Raw genomic sequence first — 17,933 nt, forward strand, 5'->3', positions numbered from 1 at the left:
GTGGATTAAAGCTTATTTCCCTCTCTCTCTCTCTATCTTCATAAAATATGTTCACAACTTTGGAACTCAGCTTGATACATTCCACGAGAGAGAGAGAGAGAGAGAGAGAGAAGGAAAGACGTTAGCAAATAAAATTTGCAATTGATTGTATTGATGTATGGATGCATTGACAGTCAGCATCATATAAATCAATAATTTTCATTAACATTAATATCAGTTCTTTTTGCTTGTGCTTTTGCTTTTTGGTAGTTTTATTTGAACTTAAGCTAAGAAATTCTATTTCGATGAGCGTTCACGTATAAGCGTATGTGTGTGCACGCGCGTATGTGTACGTGCCAGTATTAGTGAGTGAGTGAGTGTATGCGTGTGTTTAGCTAGAACCTTGCCAGAATATATATTTTTTATCTATTTTTGATTTGGACTTTTGTTTTCTTCTATTTTGTTTTTTAATTTTTTTTTTTTTTTTTTTTTTTTTGTTCAAGGTACCTGCTCAGTTCTTGTTCTCATAATAGACGTTGGTTACTTATTTTGATTTGTACTTCTTTTTCATTTATAATGCTATAAAGTATACATTCAGTTTTCTGTTTGATTGCACCTGCCTGCAAGTGTGTGCGACTGTGTGCTTGTTTGTGTGTATTGGTAAGCGCACACTTCGCTTAGGCCACGAACATTTGACAGACTTCGCACAGTGGATGCTCGGCTTCTTCCGGACGATTGCCGCTGAATAATAAAATGGATTATGGGAGAGAAGAAGATGAAAAATAAAGGGACACTTACAACAGAGTGACACAAGTGCGGCATATAAACTGGCTGCATTCGACGCACGAATAGCCGCATTCCTCGCACAAGTCAAATGTACAATTGACGCAAGTGCCGCGGATTAGGGTCGGGCGACGGCAGCATGTGGATAGTCGTCGCTCCAGACCTGGATTGACAGTATCCGGATTCATGTCACGAAGTATTATGTTGCCATCGCCAATCAGCTGGTATTGCTCGCACAAATTTTCCGGACTAACGGGAATCGGTGCCGGTGTTGTAGTCTCTTCCTTTGGCTCATCTTTCTTCGCATCGATGTTAGCAGCTCCCTTGAAAAGCATTTTCGTAGTTTTTTCTGCAAAACAAATGTATGTGAGTGCCTGTTGATATGTATCTGTTGATGTGTGCTCATGTTCGTTCATGTATATGTCTGTGCGTTTGCTTTTTATGTGGAAATTTTGCGTACTTACCATGAACCGCCTTCATTTTTTCAGGATCGCACGAGTCGTTAATTTTCTCATTCACCCAGACTTTGGTTTGAGTTACATTATTGTTGCTCTCATCGTCCTCAGAGCGCACACGTTTCAATGGTTTGCCTTCCATTTTATAGTTTTTTTTTTTTTTGTTCTTGAAATTTCGCTGTTTATCGTTCCGCTTAGCCGGCTGCTTCTTTCCGTCACTGCTGCTGCAACTCGAAAGACTATTTATTGGCGATTGGTAGGCCGGCAGCTGTGAGGCCAGTGCTGCATTATGCACTCGACCAGATGAAAAACAAAATAAGTGTTGGCTAACGCGCAAGCGTGCATGCCTGACTATCGACGTGTATGCGTGCGCGCGCTTTTTGCCGTTTTGATTAATTTTTGAAAAAGTGTTTATTCACTTTGGTTAGCGCAAGCGCACGCACACACCCACACAATCTAATTAATTCGATTAGAAATTATTGATTATACATACGTATACATATATCGCTGAAATGATATATATATTTCTACATATGTATGTATGTATACACACACACTTGATTACATCCACCGCAATGCAGGAGTGGCACCAGTTTGAATACAAAATAATTTTGTTGTAGTTTTTATTTGTTTTATTCGTGTAGGTAACTCAAAATTTACAAATCGAAATAAACGTGAAATGAAATCGAAATGACTGAAGGCTAAGCTATATATATACTATATTCATACATGTATGTATATATCATATGTTGGTCCCAACAATTCTGAGCTAGCCTACTTTGATTTGTGTTAATTTTCCTCCATGTGTTTGCGTTATTTTCATATTTTTTTCGTTTTCTATTTTGTCTCTTTTAAGTGCTTGTGGGTTCCCTCTTTTAGTTTATTGCCATGGCGGCCGCCTTTCAAAAATTTACTAATATTCTCTTCGGTGTTGGGTTTCTTGAGGAATTCATTGGTTCCCCCGGCCATGGTCGCTGACTTGTGTTTGTTGTTCTTCTTCTTGATGAATATATCAGATTTGGATGGGTTTGGTGTTGCCCCATCCCCGGAAGGATTGTTACTCTCCCTTTTAGCAGCCAAACGTTGCTCGGCAGCCTCTTCGCGTTTCTTGCGTACGATGGCAAGACGAGCGAGATCGGCACTGGCCTCGCTGGCCGTTTTTTGATTCGAATTGGAGCGCGGCTTCTCACGAGCACGCTCACGTCGACGCTTCTCTATCAATGGATCATTAGTGGCCTTGCCCTTGTCATCCCCATTAAGTAGAGCCAATTTTTGGGACTTCTTAATGGGGCGATTCGGGTTCGATATCTCAATCAACCCCTCAACAGCTCCGCCCAGCTTGCGACCCTTGGTGGTGCCATTTCTGCCTTTGCCACTGGCGCTACTCTTGCTACTATTATTACTGTTCCCATTAACACGGCCAGCCAGATTTCCAAACTCGGAGCCTCTATCGCTGTTGTTCCCTCCCTCGCGGACGGAATCAAGGCTGCTACTGCTTGTGTTTAACTTCTTGAGCTGCGATGACATTATGCATACCTCCAGCTCACGTTCGCGCTGAAGCTCCTCGACTGGAGTAAATTGACGGCTGCGGCCTTTATGATTTGGATATTTTCCGCGTGGCATCTTTTTAGTTATTGCTTGAATTCGTTTACTTTTCGCGTTTCTTTGTTGCTCGTCTAAAAACGTAATAGAAAAAAGAAAAATAAAAGAAATTTGTTACTATTGAATTATTCGCAAAATTTGAGTTTTTTGGAAATTACAATTTGATCGACTCGTTACAAGGCGAAATCAATTACAAGTGAAACGAATGGGATAAACCAAGTCTAGCCCAGACTAGATGAAGTTTATTCCAAAGCCATTTTAGAATTTGGAAGAATTTTGAAACGTATTTATTATTATTTAAATTTGATAATATAATGAGGATTATCGATAGGCATCGATAGGCAACAGCTGTTATGCTAGCAATTTAATAACGGTAGGTCAAGCAAGCAGTTTTTTTTTTTTTTGCAAACATTTTAAGAAAATATCCCGTTTAATAGATAGCTATTTAAGCTATAAGTTATTCAGATCTTAAATGACTACCTTTAATTAAAAACATACATACATATATGTATGTAAATATGAACATATCTATATCTTTCAAAAGTGACAAATAAATAAAACAAATATTTGTATTCTTCTCTTTGGCAAGATTTCAATTTATTAAAAAAAAAACAGTAAAAATATCGTTCTTCCTTTTAGTAGCAGCACATTATCGAGGTGTGGCGATATATCGCGGGTCAATTGATGTTAACGAAGCCGGCAACGGTTAACAGCACCGACTAGCCGAATGATTTTCGATGGTCATGTTAATAGTAAGGCGCCGCACGTTAACAGAGGAGCACTCCACGCGTTTAACAGAGCCGACTCGCCATTCTGAATAAAGAGAAGAAAAAAACCTATCGTAAATCGACTGTGCCGTGGTGCTGAATTATATTGTGAAATTCAATTTCCATAACATTTGGTGCATTGAGGACGCGCCTCTGACAATCCATCACAAATTCCACGTACAGTATACACAGAATCGCGCATGCAACAGGTAGCCAAAGCGACGATCGCACAGCGTGACATTTGCATCAACAGCTGACGCAGACGATTAAGAACTCAGCAACAATAGAAGCCGCGTCAAACAAAACGCAACGCAATTTAATTAGCTCCAGGAGTGTTTCGCAAACAATCAACAAACGAGAAAATGTCTGTGGACGAACATACGCCCGTGTTGCGCAGCTGCATCAAATTGCCTCTGAAAAAGGACGAGCTGATCGAGGTGATAGCCAAGGCCAAGGACTATGCGATCATGCACGGCGCCGCAATGCGTTCCAAAACTAGCTTCAGTCCAGACTCCTTAAACGTGAGTGCTCCTATACAAAGTGTATTGCCACACACAGCTAACGGAATCCTCTCTCTCTTGATGTCCTTTAAGTTTGCGCCCTTTGTGTTGGTGCCGTCGTCCTTTCCGCGCAAGGAATTCGAGAAGGCAATCGCATTGCAGCCGATAATCAATCGATTAATGCACAATGTTGCGCACGATGAAGAATTTATCACGACGACACTGGCGGAGACAATCAAAGTGGATGAGTTTACGGCAAATTTATTTAATATCTATCGCAAGGTTCTAGCCCTTGGCTTTACCCAGGTGAGACATCTTGTTCGTCATCAGTCACGCCCACCCCACACCCGCTCACTCACACCCACACCCACACCCATCACACCAAGACATTCACCCACGTATACCCCTACACACCTACCTCCATGCCCATGGTTAGCACCCCATTTATCCAAGCATATTCCATTGAGCTTTAGGGACTAGGCTGCTAGTGCAGGTATTCTGGGTGAACAGCTAAAGTGATATCTGTCGCTTCCTCTAACGCTCCACACCCCCAACACCCAAACAACCTCTATATATGTATATGTCTGTTTCTGTTGCTCTTTACCTCATATTCCATTATCTTATCGCCAAATCATAAATCCCATAGCCAATGTAGCCAAATCGGCTCAACAGCTAATCTCAAGCGTTGCCACATGATTTATGCGCACATCCTGGACCACTTGAGTACATGGCATCGCTGCTGCTGCTGCTGTTGCTGCTGCTGCTGCCGCTGCTACTGCTACTTTTGCTGTTTATCAACACTGATAACTGCTCATAAAAGAAAAGAATACGATTTTAATTTCTTCTAAAATTGATTAGATCCTTTTTTACTTTCTTTTCGTTTACTCTCCCCACTCTTTATGTGTCTCTCTCTCTCTCTCTCTCACTCTCTTTTTTGTGGTGCTGCTCCTAATGTTTGCGTTGTTGATGTTATTGTTGTTGTCGCTGTTGATATGCCCAGCTTTACGTTTATCTATCCACAAAAAAACAAAACAAAATTTTACTCACGCATTGATTTGAAATTTTCTGCTTTCCTTTCCGAAAAAAAATCAAAAATGAAAATGAAAACCAATGAATATCAAAACCCAATGAAATCTAACAAATTGCGCATAAATCAAAACTCGAATCGATCCGAACAACCGATTCCGCAAATCCGAAAATCCAACCGAAATATCACAAACGAATGGTGTGTGTTGCTCGTTTTGATCGTAATCGTTATCGTATTTCGTATACCGATCTACACACATTCTAAACACTTTACTCACACACACGCACACACACACACACACGCATACGCACATACACTCACATGCGCGCATTTCCATTCGCCACCAAAGCGCATTTCATTGGGCATGCTGCGCAGCGATCTGATGCTGGAGTCCCGCTGTCCGGAGTTGTCGCCCCTGTTGGAGACGAGCGCTGGCGCTGGCAATGATGCGAAGGAGGGGCAGAAGCAGAAGGAGCGAATGGCGGACGCGAAGGCGAGCACGAAGGCGGGAAAGGCAAATCCGACTGCCCAGCCGGGCATTCAGCGCAGCGCTAGCTCCTCATATTGCTGCTGGAAACAAGTTGAGATCAATACGATAGCATCGGGTTTTGGCCATTTGGGACCAGCAAGTAAAACCATACAAAGGTGCTGTCTGTCTCTCTCTCTCTCTGTCTCTCTCATGATCTTTGCTCTCTACCTATATAAATCTCTCTCTCTCTCTCTCTCTCTTTCTATCATATATACACTTGCATTGCCTTGTATATGCCGAAGCCTAACCAAAGCCATCCACACACACACAATTATACACACACAGACATATATTCTGACACGCACACACACACACACACACACGACAAAGTAACCTAAAACAGTTTGCATTGACTAATTATAGGAGCTAAACTTTTGTACGAACCGTTACAAGTCGTTACTGAATACCCTGTAGGAAAAAAGCTTATTATAAGAGTCAAACTTCTATGCAGTACGTTACTGTAAAATACCCTGTAGAAGAATATAAGATGTCAGTATTGCAAATGTCATAAAAGTCGTCAAATTTGTTATCCGATATTTTGAATATATACTCTACAATATATACGTATGTAGAGCCCATGGTACGTTCTCGAAAGTTACATTTTTATATTTATTGTCGTTAGGCTTTTAATCGCGAGATAGTAGAAACTAGAAGGTCTACAAATAGCCAAATTACTGATTATTTAACCAGCAACAGCAATTTAAATGTTAGACTTTTCTATATGTAATAAATTTGTTTAAATCGAATACTAACTAAAACCGACAGCTGAATCAGAATCGAGTATTATCAAGGGAGGTTATAATAAAAAAAAAAAAACAAAAACAAAAACAATAACTCTGCATGCTAACAGTTACTTTATTTATATACATGCATGTAATGCAAACAGCATGTATATATGTGTGTGTGTGTGTGTGTCTTTGTTTTGAATTGTATGTGTGTGCGTGTGTGTGTCACGTTTTATCCTGGCTATTTTCAATATTATGTCCCTTTGATTCATAAACAGCTAATTATTATTTTATTATTTATTATATGATTTAATCGATAAATTTATATTTATGCCTTATCTATATACAAATATATATGTGTGTATGTATATATTTGTACATGTATATCTATATATTTACATGTTTGTTTTTGAGTCCTTTAAATGTTATCTGTAGTTGTTAGTTTGCTTTTTGAAAAAGATATTAAATATGCTCAGCCCTGCCCTGCCCTGACCCGCCCCGTCCCCCCTTGACATCGACCGGCGTCCAGTGCTCACCGCTGTCCGCCCACTCGTCCACTCCGCCTCAGCCCTGTCCATCCCCGTCTCGCCTGGCCTTGCCTTGCTTTGCCTGTTGAGCTTGCAATGCTTTTCTCTTATACTTAACCTAACAGCTCTTCTACACACATACACACGCATACATACATATATGTGCATACGTATCAAGCTCTTCTACGCATATATACGTACGTATGTGCAGCTTAATGGTTGTGCTGCTTTTTCTATCACTTATAATTTTTTTTCTTCCCACTTTTGTCTGTCCCTTTCCCCCTTTGCGTTGTCGCTCGAATGGTTTTTATTTTTTACAGTTACAAATATGCGAAACGTTTAATACAACTAGTTAAATTTGCTGTGTCATTCAATCAGCTGCGTCTTATCGCAATGTGTCAGCTACTTAATTACAAACACAAAAGCCATAGAACCCAAATGAGTGATACACGACTACAAACATACACTGTCACACACACATATGCATATGTGTGGTCGTATGTATATCATGCAATGAGTCGCGCTCAGGTTTCTATTAATATCCAGTTAATTTCGCTGTAAGTGAAATACAATATCCAAAAATATTTAACAATAGCGACAACAGGCAACATTTACGAAGTGAGAATTCTCTAAAAATAAAATTGTTTAAATTTTCTGTGTATTTATGTATGTTTACATACATACATATACATGTGTCTGTGTGTGTTTGGTTTGCGATCATGATGTGGTCCTTACACACACATGACAATTGCATTGGTAGTTAACACAATTCATCCGCTTGAAGCTGGCATTTCGCGCTCTGCCAGACATTTAAAAAGTTAACAATCGAAACCCGATAAATTGCATCGATATCCATGCTTTCGCTTTCATTTTCGCCCTCTCTCTCTCTCTCTCTTTCTCTGTCTCGCACACACACACACACTCGACGCCTGAGTTGAGCGTTGCCCACTCTCAAAATCTCAGTATTTTTTTAAATATATTTTCTGTTTATTTTTTTTTTCTTTTAGACTAAACATAAACATATTTATTATAATTTTCTCTTTTTTTTTTGTTTACTGTTAACAGACATACATACGTATTTAGCTTAGTTTAGCTTAGGCTAAGGGCTACTGCTATATACTTGATTAAGCAGTTACTGTAATTTACACACATCTCTTTCTAAATATATATATATAATATATAACGATCATAATTGCAGGCTTATAGCGTCGGTCTATTACGTTCTGACTATTTGGCTCACGTGTACGAGGGCTGTGCAATAAAGCAGGTTGAAATCAACACGATTGCCTCCAGTTTCGGTGGCATTGCTACACACTTGGTGCCTCTGCAAAAGTATTATGCGCTCTTCTCTCTCTCTCTCTCTCTCTCTCACTCTCTCTCTCTCTCACACACACACACATACACATACACACTCTTTCTCAATTTTCTTTCTCATGTACAATTCACATTCTTTTAAATATTAAATTTACACCTTTTTTTTATAGTATAGTCTAAATTGAGAGCTTGTTTCAAATTACCAACTGCAGAATTTGAGACGGGTTTGAGTGTATTTACACACCCACACGCACACACACACACACACATAATAATATATACTAAGTTGCACGCACTTCAGTACCAACTCCAACCGCCCACTCATCTGTAATTACAAACCATTTAAAGGTCGCGCCCACTCATCAAAACTATTATAAATGGCATGCACTTGCACTCTCCCTCTCCCCTCTCGCTCTTTTCTCTCTCTCTCACCAACTCTCTCCCTCTCTCTCTCTCTCTCTCTCTCTGTCGCTCTCGCTCATTCGTTGAACTTACTCCCTTTACTCTCCCTCCCAATCTTAACACGATCTCCCACACAAACGCACTGCTGTTGTCTCTTTTACTCACTCGCACACACACACACACGCACAACCAATGTTTGGCTTTTGGTTATGGCTTTAACTTGAGCTTTGAATTGCTATTCCAATTCCAATTCCGTTTCCGATTCCTCAACTTAACCCCCCACACCCCGAACCGTAACACCCGCTCTAAATATATATTTTGTTTTTGCTTGCTAAACTTACTACTCCTATTGTAAATAATCCCCACCCCCACCCACCTACCCCCTCTAACTAATCTAACTACTAACAAATAATATTTTTTCGTTTGTTTGTTATTGTAACATCCTTGTTTTGAATTAGATTTAGATAATTCTTTTTGTTATTTTTTTTTTTTTTAATTTGTTGCTAAGCGTAAAAGTTTTGCTAATCTTGCGTTTTCTCTTTGAATGCCGCACCCACCCTCCCTCAAACTGTCAACAGCTTCGTCCTGCGAGAACTTGGACATGCTGAGAAATTGAAGCAAGTGAGTCTTATACATCTTATACTCTCAACTATCTCTTATACACACACACACACACTCTCTCTCTCTCTCTCTCTCTCTCTGTGTCTCTCTCTGTCGCTCACTTTAGATGCCGAAGAACGAAGCCTTGGCAGGTCTCTGCGATGGTATGGTCAAAGCCTGGAATATCTATGCCAAGCCCAAGTCAGTCATTCTGTTCATCATTGAGGACATCTCGTATAACATTTGTGATCAGCGTTTCCACGAGTTCTACATCCGTGAGACCTATCCGCACATCAAAGTGCTACGTCGCACCCTCACCGAGGTGCACAAGGAGGGCAAGTTGGGCCAGAACAAGGAGTTGCTGCTGTGCGTATAAACTCTCCATGAGAACATGCCTCAATATAACTCTATCTCTCAATCTCTTTCTCTATCAGCGGCAACACTGAAGTGGCCGTCATCTATTTCCGTGCCGGTTACGAGCCGGGTCACTATCCCACGCAGGGTGAATGGGATGCTAGATACCTGATGGAGACCTCGCTGGCTATTAAATGTCCATCGATTCAATATCATTTGGCCGGAACTAAGAAGGTGCAGCAGGCACTGGCACAGCCAGCGGTGCTGGAGCGTTTCATCAACGATCCGGAGGAGATGAAGGCTGTCGGCAAAATCTTTACCGGCCTCTATTCGATGGACGACAATGAGGTGGGCAATGCCAACTATGAGATGGCCATGCGGACGCCAGAGAAGTTTGTGCTGAAGCCACAGCGCGAAGGCGGCGGCAACAATGTTTACGGCTTGGACATTCCCGATGCTCTGAAGGTGAGCTAAGCATGCGAACTGTGCAGCTAGATATACTCTAAACAATATATTCCTCTAATCACAGCGCATGTCGCGAGTGGAGCGTTCTGCTTGGATCTTGATGGACTTGATACATCCGCCGCTGTCGCAGGGCTACATGATACGACCTGGCAGCGATGTGCCGCCCCAGATTGTAGACATGGTCTCCGAGCTGGGCATCTTCGGCGTCATCATTGGCGATGCGGATCACATTATCCACAACTATCAGGCGGGTCACATGCTGCGCACGAAACTATCCACTGCCAACGAGGGAGGCGTGGCCGCTGGCCTGGGCGCCCTCGACAGTCCATACTTGATAGACTCCGACGATGAGGATTAATGCTACTAACTCTGCCTGCCCGCCACTTTGCCTATTTGCTCCAAGTACTTAACAATTGTATAAAAGATATTCTCCTACTTTTCTTCCCACTCCCACAAACTATTTTTGTAATGCGCGTAGAGCTGTAATTGGTGCAATAAATTCCACTGTAAATACGAGAGTCGAAAGTTCATTTATCAAAATTATATTCAATTTCACTAGTCTATAAATTTGAATTTTCGGAATGCCTGAATGAACAATACAAGTAGCACCAATCGTGGATGAGCAGTCCGGCCATTTAGTTTATTATCGCACCATCTTTCTGTAGGTGGCGTCCATTAGTCGATCTACCAGGCTATCGATGGGATGCACTATCAATGGGATGCTGATCAATCCGATTAGTGTAGGCAACGTCTTCACCACGAAACTGGGTGACTTCTTCAACAGCGTTTTGCTGACTGCAGTGATGCTATACGGTGTGTGGAGATTAGATAAGGGCTTATTAGTGTCGCATATATAGTGGACAGATAGGGGAGTACGGCTATTACCGATTGATGGTCAATCCAGGTATTATAACTGATGCAAACATTTGCCAAGTGAACACATCGGCGCCCACTAGCGCCACCTGGCGATCGGTACCGCCGGCCATTTGATGGCGCAACGCCTTGTCAAAGGTATCAGTGCAGACATAGCCAATGGCCATACCATAGGAGGCAGCAACTATTGATTTGGGCAACAGCGGACGAAATGCCTCGCCCACCTCGTTGCTGTAGCCTGCAAGAATGGAATGAATAGAGATACATATATGCAACTGTATATGTGGCGGGCAACTCTTACCCATATAACGTAAGAAGGTATCACGATAAATATCCACTTCTTTTGTCTGTAGTTGTTTGTGCATCTGCTCTTCCAGTTTCTCATCGAGCGGCTGCATTGTTGATTTGGTTTCCACGGTTGGTTCCGGATCAGTCATAATGTGAGTTTATTTTGTTGCGTAACAAATAATACAATTTCAATTAAAACATTTAAAATTTCTATCCTTTGAGTATATTGTCGTTTTTAGCAGTCTGGCAGCTCTATGTATTTGACATCTCTAACTGACTAGACGGGCTATGAATAATCGATTATTAATCGAACTACCACCAATAACTATCGTCAAAACGTTCAGCGTAATATCGTGGTTCATTTCTTAGTCGTGTCCGTGCGTGCAAGTGGTTTGTAAAAATAAAAAAGGTTTAGGAAACTACCGGATTTATATGAGGTAAGTCGCGAAATTCGTGTATATGAGTTTGTCTAGTGAATAGCATTGGTGACAGCGGCAAATCTAGAATACTAGCAAGTGACGCGCGCGCGGCAAAAAATTCAGCCTATTAAAACCGCAAACAAACACAAGCAAACACACGCTCACACACACACACTCACAGCGAGACGAATGCAGATGATGCAAAAACACAAACAATGGTCGAAACCATTATTTTTTAAGCGGAATTTCATATGAAATTGTCAATGCACATATTTTATTTATTTAATTGCTAAATACTTGTATTGATTCTATTCTAGCAGCCTGGCAACCGCGACGATTGCTGTTGACTTCAGTTGCTCTTGTTCTCTGCTGTTGTTCTTGTTGCTGTTGGTATCGCCGCTGCTACTGCTGCTTTCGTCGTCATCCACTTCCCTGCCCGGTTGTTATGTCGGACTACAGCGACTTAGATCGCCAGATCGAGCAGCTTAAACGCTGTGAGATCATTAAAGAGAACGAGGTGAAAGGATTGTGCGCTAAGGCGCGCGAAATCCTTGTCGAGGAGGGCAACGTACAACGCGTCGATTCGCCGGTAACTGTGTGTGGTGACATCCACGGGCAGTTCTACGACCTGAAGGAGCTCTTCAAAGTGGGGGGCGATGTGCCCGAGAAGAACTATCTGTTTATGGGCGACTTTGTGGATCGAGGTTATTACAGTGTTGAGACATTCCTGCTGCTGTTGGCATTGAAGGTTCGGTATCCGGATCGAATCACGCTAATACGGGGCAATCACGAATCTCGACAGATAACCCAGGTGTATGGCTTCTACGATGAGTGCCTGCGTAAATATGGATCGACTGCTGTTTGGCGATATTGCACAGAGATATTTGACTACCTCAGCCTCTCCGCCATCATCGATGGAAAAATCTTTTGCGTACATGGCGGCCTCTCACCCTCTATTCAGTATTTAGACCAGATACGAAGCATCGATCGCAAGCAGGAGGTGCCGCACGATGGTCCTATGTGCGATCTGCTGTGGAGCGATCCCGAGGATCAGACCGGATGGGGTGTATCGCCGCGCGGCGCCGGCTATCTCTTTGGCTCTGATGTCGTCTCACAATTCAACCGCACCAATGAAATCGACATGATCTGTCGTGCACATCAGCTGGTCATGGAAGGCTTTAAATGGCATTTCAATGAAACAGTACTCACGGTTTGGTCGGCACCCAACTATTGCTATCGGTAAGCCATTATCTGTCGCTCTTTGACTTGCAGTTGTTTTTAATATACTCTCCCACCCATTGCTCATTAGCTGCGGGAATGTGGCAGCCATATTGGAATTAAACGAGTACCTGCATCGCGACTTTGTCATCTTTGAGGCGGCACCGCAGGAGAGCCGCGGCATACCATCCAAAAAACCTCAAGCGGACTACTTCCTTTAAACTATTAAATATGGAAACTAAGGCAAGCTCACTCACTCAAACGAGTTGCAAACTGACAAAGCATTAAAAACTGCCTAATTCTATGGAAAAACAAAACAAACCTGAGAAGGAAAAGTCAAAGGGAAAACAAAAAGAAATTAATCGATTGTAGTAAAACATTTTTGAAATAGGAAAGTGAAACATTTAACATTAAATTTTTAACATTAAAATTCCGAATCCATCTACTGGACTATGAACAAACCCTTCCTATGTCCATATATATTTATATATATATATATATGTATATGTATATCCAGGATATGAAATTTTCTAAACATATATATATATATACATATGTATATATCTATATATATCTCACGTGCTTTGTACTATCGTCTATTTGTTGTCATGAATTAGCTCATATATTATTGGAAACTTGAGCACAGTCCCCGTATGACACCCCCTACCTCACCCTTTCCCTTCCTATCCCGAATCCAACTATCCTTACTAGCATTTAGTTTAATAAGCACATAGACATACATATACATATATACATATAAACGATGCATTAGTGTGGCTCGTGAGTCAGGCAAGACATCCAGGCATCCAATCGAAATCGCAACAACAACAGCAAGAAAGTGCATTGTATTAAAAATGATTAGAATGTAAGCTGGAAATCCTAAAAGCGTGTAAACTAATTTCTACGTTTACTCACGTTTTTTTCATAACACAATCGACATATATAAAATTAAGCAAAATATTATAATAAATAGAATATGTAAGGTAGTTTGTATTTATAAACAAATCAAATGCATTTCTTTTATTGGGGCCTAAAAGGATTCGAAACATTGCAATAGCAAAAACCCAAAAAGTAGTCGGGAGTGCCCGACTAGGAGATAACGAGATGGTATTGAAATACGCTTGAAAAATGGACAGTTCTTTTAGCCTTTAGTCTCATAGTATCATATCATACCTTCAAATGGAAAATACATTGTATTGAGTCATATTCCTTTAACAGTTCTTAACTCGAAGACTCTACAACTCTACTCTATTAGAATTTATCAAGGAAGCCATAGATTATGATTGTGATTACCTTGTATAGAGCTATTACCCTAGGACTTCTAAGTCTAAAGTCTTTGGTATTATATATAAACATATAAGGGAAATTTTTAACAATAATACTAACTGTACCAGTTTGTATTTCTGAGAATCTTACATAAAGTAAAAAAAAAAAGTAAAGTAGCATGTTTTCTTGACATTTTATACAAGCAGTATACAAGCTAAGGTTTACTATAGAGCTCATTATTCTCGGGATTTGTAAGTATAAACACTCTCGGATCATTTACTTCACAAAAACAATTATAAATTGAACTGCAGTTGGCGCAATTTATTTACATGCACTTAGGAACTAGAGGTATATATAGAGTAGTATATATAGATGTATATATATATATTTTTTTTAAATTATGATATTATTTAAAAAAAAAAAAAACAGAGTCGTGTATCATATAGCATGGGAGGCGCTTGCATCATTCCATTCCATATTTCCAGCTTGTTTTGGGGTTACTCCAGGGCCAAGCCATGCTCGTGCATGTGATCAATGATGCACTTCTCGTAGGCGGCAGCAGCGTCGCAGCTGAAACGGAGATAGGGACAAAGTGGATGACAAAGATTAGCTTGGAGCTTCGTCAGTTATATCTGGGCAACTCACTGATCCTCGGGCACTTCGATGCCCTCACACTTGTCGACAATCTCAGCGGCAGCGGCTTCCTTTTCAGCATCATCCTTGCTGCTCAGCTTGACCATCTCCAAAGCGTTTTCCTTGCTCAACTTGCCCTCGTCGTTCATCTGCAAGGAGTTTAAATCATGATGTGAATAGCTTCGGCAGCTGGCTTTCGATTCTACTTACAATCTCGAACTTCTTCAGCATACAGGCGCGCAGGCATTTGCTCTCATGTGAATCGGCTGGCTCATGCTGCATCATGTGCTCCACATCCTCTGCAATAGAAGGGTTTAGTCAATGTTTGACCAGTGGGTTCAACTATGAACAGACCATCTGTGGCGCCCGACTCCGTTTTGCACTCCTCGGCTACCTCGGCAATGTGCTCCTTGTCGTAATCCTCGTGCGGCTTGCAGGATACGGCCACAGCTGCCAGGAGCACAAGCACTGAAAGGCAAACGAAACGCGACATGTTTAATGCTCTACACGATTACAACTTGGATACGAACAGCAAGTGACTGCAGCATTTTATAGACGATTCTGTGAATCTGTGATTTGACTTGGCTGATTGTCAGACAAGCGACGTCTCCAGCTCTCGGCCAGGTGTCAGCTAATAGCAATTAAACAGCAATTATTGCCAATTTGCTGTGGGATGCAGTTGCACTATATGAGCAGCACATGACACTCGAATCTGGACGGGCAAACGCCGGAGATGCCCTCCGCTGGGCGACGTGGGAAAATCCGCTGAAGCAACGTCTCATTCCACTCCATCGTTATCTATTGCTCTCTCACTCCCTCTCCTTGAATTAATATATAATTAAGTGTTTAATTGGTAACTGACATGAAATCGAATCGCACTGCAAATTCGACTTGCAAAACAAATCAAATAAATATTCCCCACTGGAAGGCGCTCAACACCTATAATATGATGGACAGAGATAGCAATAGCGACCGCGAAAGTTGACATGAGCTGGATCATCAATTCGACTTTTCACAACGTCCAATCAAAACTTCTTCTGCGTCACTCGACTGCCGAATACTCTGCAAATATTGAATGATATAATAATTAGGTAAATATGTACATACATATATTTATATTGCCAAACGTTTACATCTCTTTCCAGTGCACCCAAAACGTAACGTTTGTAGATATGCATACATATGCATGTACATCCATATGCATGAGTGTGAGCGAAAGAGAGTGCAATGGAGAAGTCAAAGCTAAACAGTTGAATTGCAAATAATTGGAAATGCACGCAGCCGCCATATGTATGTACATACATACATATGTACATACATATGTATGTATTTTCACATAGAGTAAGCACTAAATTTATTATTCGTACCCCCTAAAGTTTTTTTCTCTGAAAATTGGCATAGGCTGCTTATTGAGTCAATTCAATCTTAATTATAACTTACATATCTTGAAATAACAATTAGCAAATTACAGCAAAATTATTCATAGAAAATTAAATCGTTATTAAAGTGCTGTCATCTAGTAGCTTCTTGAATTTTAAAATAAATTGTCAGCTTATTTAATTGAACTGAATTACATACATACTTACATATTTATATGTACATTTATTATTATAAATACATACATAAATATGTACATATGTAGTACTATATGTATATACTATGTGTATTGTACGTATGTATGTATGTATGTATCTGCAAAACAGAAGTTTCGCATAATACTCACATATGTATGTACATATGGTTGCACGTACACAGGTATGTATATATGTATGTAATTACATATATTCATATATGTACATGTATCTATTTATGTTGGGTAAACCATACACGCATTTATGATATTTCTCTTTTATTCGCTTTGTCATACCATTGCATCTCATGACTCAGTCTTTCCTTTTCCACCCCGTGCATACAAAAAACTGCAAACAGTTAGTTCGCTAAGCCGGCATAATTTCACCATTGCAATAGTGTGCGGTGTGTTAGGCCTTTATGTATGAATGTGTGAGCATAAAATAGTCGAAGAAGAATAAGCAGCTACCGTTATAATTTTGCAACTCTGGTGACTGCCAACTGTTGCTTTACGCATACAACGTTATTTGTCTGCGCAATGCACTCATTCGTGGAAATGAAAATGGAAGGAATAAGTATACACATACATACATACATAATTGTACATATACATATGCATATGAATGCATGTACGTAATATAGAATTCGCCTGAATAGTTATTCTGACATTAACACTGCAGTCGAAATGATTTCAAATACATTTGCAATACTGCATGTGTGTGCGTGTGTGTGTGCATATGAATTATTGTTGATTTGCGTGCTTTAAAAATGGTTTATTTGTTATTTGCAATGACAATGAAAATGATGAATCTTGAACTTCACCATGTCGTAGCTATGACGGCGTCAGCGAAATGGCCACGCACAAGTCGAGGTCGAAAATGAAGTCAAGGTCACGTTGTCTGCCAAGAGTAAATATACAGTATAAAAGCGAATGCTGCGAAATTGGCCAGCAACAAATTGAATCGCAAGATCATGCATAGTACATTGCTCTCACTGCTTGCGCTGGCCAGCGGCATTTGGGTGCAGTGCAGCATGGCGGAGCCACAGATCAAGGGACAGCAGCTGCCACAGTTCGACTTGACGCGTTTGTTTGGTGGCCGCAGCAGCGTGCCTCTGGTGACGCTGCTCGATCGCAACCTGCCCGAGGTGCAGCAGATGATTGACCGCACGAAGAAGAGTTGCCTGCAGAAGCTGCGAATGCCGGCTGTGCAGCGTTCGTTAATCCGAGAACCGAATCCCACCGAGCAGGAGAAATGCCTACTCGAGTGCGTCCTGAAGGGCATCCAAATTGTAAGCGAATGGCTGACCATATGGAAATAGTCTAACTCGCGTCTCTCTTTTCCAGATGGATGACAGCACCAACAAGCTGAATCTGCGCCGTGTCGAGCAGCTGACCAGCCTGGTCACCGAGGACAACAAGGTGGCCATGGCACTGAGCAGCAGCCTCGCCCAAAGCTGCAATCGATCTGTCAGCACACAGAAGCCTTGCGAGGCGGCGCATCAGCTGAACCAGTGCATTGGCCGGCAAATGGAGCGCAATCGGGTCAAGCTGCACTGGTGAGCTCCACTGAGCTCTGGTGGGCTACGGGATGTATCCTGGTCCATTCAGTTATTGGGCTCAACCCGGCTCCCCACCCA

At 41.3% G+C, this 17,933-nt stretch overlaps 7 protein-coding genes across 14 annotated transcripts; 3 read left to right on the forward strand and 4 right to left on the reverse strand.

Moving 5' to 3' along the window:
- Positions 1 to 519: 519 nt before the first annotated feature.
- On the reverse strand, positions 520 to 1,359 carry LOC6585387. The gene is made up of 3 exons (XM_002010983.4): positions 1,227 to 1,359; positions 778 to 1,111; positions 520 to 720 (listed from the first exon to the last, which is right to left on the reverse strand). The coding sequence occupies exons 1-3, from the start codon at positions 1,357 to 1,359 to the stop codon at positions 657 to 659; spliced, it is 531 nt and encodes a 176-aa protein (XP_002011019.1). The 3' UTR covers positions 520 to 656.
- Positions 1,337 to 3,086, reverse strand: LOC6585386 (28 kDa heat- and acid-stable phosphoprotein). 3 transcript variants are annotated; one of them, XM_015160885.3, is made up of 3 exons: positions 2,978 to 3,086; positions 1,711 to 2,893; positions 1,337 to 1,441 (listed from the first exon to the last, which is right to left on the reverse strand). In XM_015160885.3, the coding sequence occupies exon 2, from the start codon at positions 2,838 to 2,840 to the stop codon at positions 2,055 to 2,057; it is 786 nt and encodes a 261-aa protein (XP_015016371.1). In that variant the 5' UTR covers positions 2,841 to 2,893; positions 2,978 to 3,086; the 3' UTR covers positions 1,337 to 1,441; positions 1,711 to 2,054. The 3 variants fall into 3 exon arrangements, with proteins under 3 accessions (XP_015016371.1, XP_015016370.1, XP_032588734.1); XM_015160884.3 differs by having other exon boundaries at positions 1,337 to 1,499; XM_032732843.2 differs by lacking the exon at positions 2,978 to 3,086 and having other exon boundaries at positions 1,711 to 2,971.
- Positions 3,087 to 3,395: 309 nt separating this feature from the next.
- On the forward strand, positions 3,396 to 10,547 carry LOC6585385 (glutathione synthetase). Of its 5 annotated transcripts, none has more exons than XM_002010981.4 (7): positions 3,405 to 4,107; positions 4,180 to 4,392; positions 5,463 to 5,758; positions 9,189 to 9,231; positions 9,338 to 9,576; positions 9,645 to 10,029; positions 10,094 to 10,547. In XM_002010981.4, exons 1-7 carry the CDS (start codon positions 3,949 to 3,951, stop codon positions 10,385 to 10,387), a joined length of 1,629 nt encoding a protein of 542 aa, XP_002011017.2. In that variant the 5' UTR covers positions 3,405 to 3,948; the 3' UTR covers positions 10,388 to 10,547. The 5 variants fall into 5 exon arrangements, 4 of the variants coding, with proteins under 4 accessions (XP_032588727.1, XP_032588728.1, XP_002011017.2 ...); XM_015160880.3 differs by lacking the exon at positions 5,463 to 5,758 and adding an exon at positions 8,093 to 8,226 and having other exon boundaries at positions 3,407 to 4,107; XR_004364574.2 differs by lacking the exons at positions 9,338 to 9,576; positions 9,645 to 10,029; positions 10,094 to 10,547 and adding an exon at positions 8,093 to 8,226 and having other exon boundaries at positions 3,396 to 4,107.
- LOC6585384 (mitochondrial fission process protein 1) lies at positions 10,541 to 11,442 on the reverse strand. Its single transcript, XM_002010980.4, has 3 exons — positions 11,204 to 11,442; positions 10,915 to 11,140; positions 10,541 to 10,835 (listed from the first exon to the last, which is right to left on the reverse strand). Exons 1-3 carry the CDS (start codon positions 11,337 to 11,339, stop codon positions 10,673 to 10,675), a joined length of 525 nt encoding a protein of 174 aa, XP_002011016.1. The 5' UTR covers positions 11,340 to 11,442; the 3' UTR covers positions 10,541 to 10,672.
- Positions 11,443 to 11,521: 79 nt separating this feature from the next.
- Positions 11,522 to 13,837, forward strand: LOC6585383 (serine/threonine-protein phosphatase 4 catalytic subunit). 2 transcript variants are annotated; one of them, XM_002010979.4, is made up of 3 exons: positions 11,522 to 11,627; positions 11,930 to 12,848; positions 12,919 to 13,837. In XM_002010979.4, the coding sequence occupies exons 2-3, from the start codon at positions 12,055 to 12,057 to the stop codon at positions 13,046 to 13,048; spliced, it is 924 nt and encodes a 307-aa protein (XP_002011015.1). In that variant the 5' UTR covers positions 11,522 to 11,627; positions 11,930 to 12,054; the 3' UTR covers positions 13,049 to 13,837. The 2 variants fall into 2 exon arrangements, with proteins under 2 accessions (XP_002011015.1, XP_015016365.1); XM_015160879.3 differs by having other exon boundaries at positions 11,532 to 11,627; positions 11,927 to 12,848.
- A 556-nt stretch (positions 13,838 to 14,393) lies between these two features.
- LOC6585382 (general odorant-binding protein 19d) lies at positions 14,394 to 15,246 on the reverse strand. The gene is made up of 4 exons (XM_002010978.4): positions 15,081 to 15,246; positions 14,937 to 15,025; positions 14,739 to 14,875; positions 14,394 to 14,663 (listed from the first exon to the last, which is right to left on the reverse strand). The coding sequence occupies exons 1-4, from the start codon at positions 15,217 to 15,219 to the stop codon at positions 14,591 to 14,593; spliced, it is 438 nt and encodes a 145-aa protein (XP_002011014.1). The 5' UTR covers positions 15,220 to 15,246; the 3' UTR covers positions 14,394 to 14,590.
- Positions 15,247 to 16,952: 1,706 nt separating this feature from the next.
- Positions 16,953 to 17,870, forward strand: LOC6585381. Its single transcript, XM_002010977.4, has 2 exons — positions 16,953 to 17,585; positions 17,641 to 17,870. Exons 1-2 carry the CDS (start codon positions 17,268 to 17,270, stop codon positions 17,854 to 17,856), a joined length of 534 nt encoding a protein of 177 aa, XP_002011013.1. The 5' UTR covers positions 16,953 to 17,267; the 3' UTR covers positions 17,857 to 17,870.
- Positions 17,871 to 17,933: the final 63 nt, after the last annotated feature.

Source organism: Drosophila mojavensis, unplaced genomic scaffold (genome assembly GCF_018153725.1).
Source record: "Drosophila mojavensis isolate 15081-1352.22 unplaced genomic scaffold, ASM1815372v1 contig_136, whole genome shotgun sequence".
Classification (NCBI taxonomy): Eukaryota; Metazoa; Arthropoda; class Insecta; order Diptera; family Drosophilidae; genus Drosophila; species Drosophila mojavensis.

Excerpts from the sequence above, each read along its gene's own strand:
- LOC6585381 (XM_002010977.4), top strand. The coding sequence starts at position 17,268 with ATGCATAGTACATTGCTCTCACTGCTTGCGCTGGCCAGCGGCATTTGG. Across the intron at positions 17,586-17,640 it reads TCCTGAAGGGCATCCAAATT|ATGGATGACAGCACCAACAA; the intron begins GTAAGCGAATGG and ends TCTCTTTTCCAG.
- LOC6585382 (XM_002010978.4), bottom strand. The coding sequence starts at position 15,219 with ATGTCGCGTTTCGTTTGCCTTTCAGTGCTTGTGCTCCTGGCAGCTGTG. Across the intron at positions 14,876-14,936 it reads TGCTGAAGAAGTTCGAGATT|ATGAACGACGAGGGCAAGTT; the intron begins GTAAGTAGAATC and ends AACTCCTTGCAG. Across the intron at positions 14,664-14,738 it reads ATCGAAGTGCCCGAGGATCA|CTGCGACGCTGCTGCCGCCT; the intron begins GTGAGTTGCCCA and ends TCTCCGTTTCAG.
- LOC6585384 (XM_002010980.4), bottom strand. The coding sequence starts at position 11,339 with ATGACTGATCCGGAACCAACCGTGGAAACCAAATCAACAATGCAGCCG. Across the intron at positions 11,141-11,203 it reads TACCTTCTTACGTTATATGG|GCTACAGCAACGAGGTGGGC; the intron begins GTAAGAGTTGCC and ends CCATTCTTGCAG. Across the intron at positions 10,836-10,914 it reads CCTGGATTGACCATCAATCG|CATCACTGCAGTCAGCAAAA; the intron begins GTAATAGCCGTA and ends CACACCGTATAG.
- LOC6585387 (XM_002010983.4), bottom strand. The coding sequence starts at position 1,359 with ATGGAAGGCAAACCATTGAAACGTGTGCGCTCTGAGGACGATGAGAGC. Across the intron at positions 1,112-1,226 it reads AAAAATGAAGGCGGTTCATG|AAAAAACTACGAAAATGCTT; the intron begins GTAAGTACGCAA and ends TTTGTTTTGCAG. Across the intron at positions 721-777 it reads CGCACTTGTGTCACTCTGTT|CGGCAATCGTCCGGAAGAAG; the intron begins GTAAGTGTCCCT and ends TTTATTATTCAG.
- LOC6585386 (XM_015160885.3), bottom strand. The coding sequence starts at position 2,840 with ATGCCACGCGGAAAATATCCAAATCATAAAGGCCGCAGCCGTCAATTT.
- LOC6585383 (XM_002010979.4), top strand. The coding sequence starts at position 12,055 with ATGTCGGACTACAGCGACTTAGATCGCCAGATCGAGCAGCTTAAACGC. Across the intron at positions 12,849-12,918 it reads GCACCCAACTATTGCTATCG|CTGCGGGAATGTGGCAGCCA; the intron begins GTAAGCCATTAT and ends ATTGCTCATTAG.
- LOC6585385 (XM_002010981.4), top strand. The coding sequence starts at position 3,949 with ATGTCTGTGGACGAACATACGCCCGTGTTGCGCAGCTGCATCAAATTG. Across the intron at positions 4,108-4,179 it reads TCAGTCCAGACTCCTTAAAC|TTTGCGCCCTTTGTGTTGGT; the intron begins GTGAGTGCTCCT and ends ATGTCCTTTAAG. Across the intron at positions 9,577-9,644 it reads CAGAACAAGGAGTTGCTGCT|CGGCAACACTGAAGTGGCCG; the intron begins GTGCGTATAAAC and ends TTTCTCTATCAG.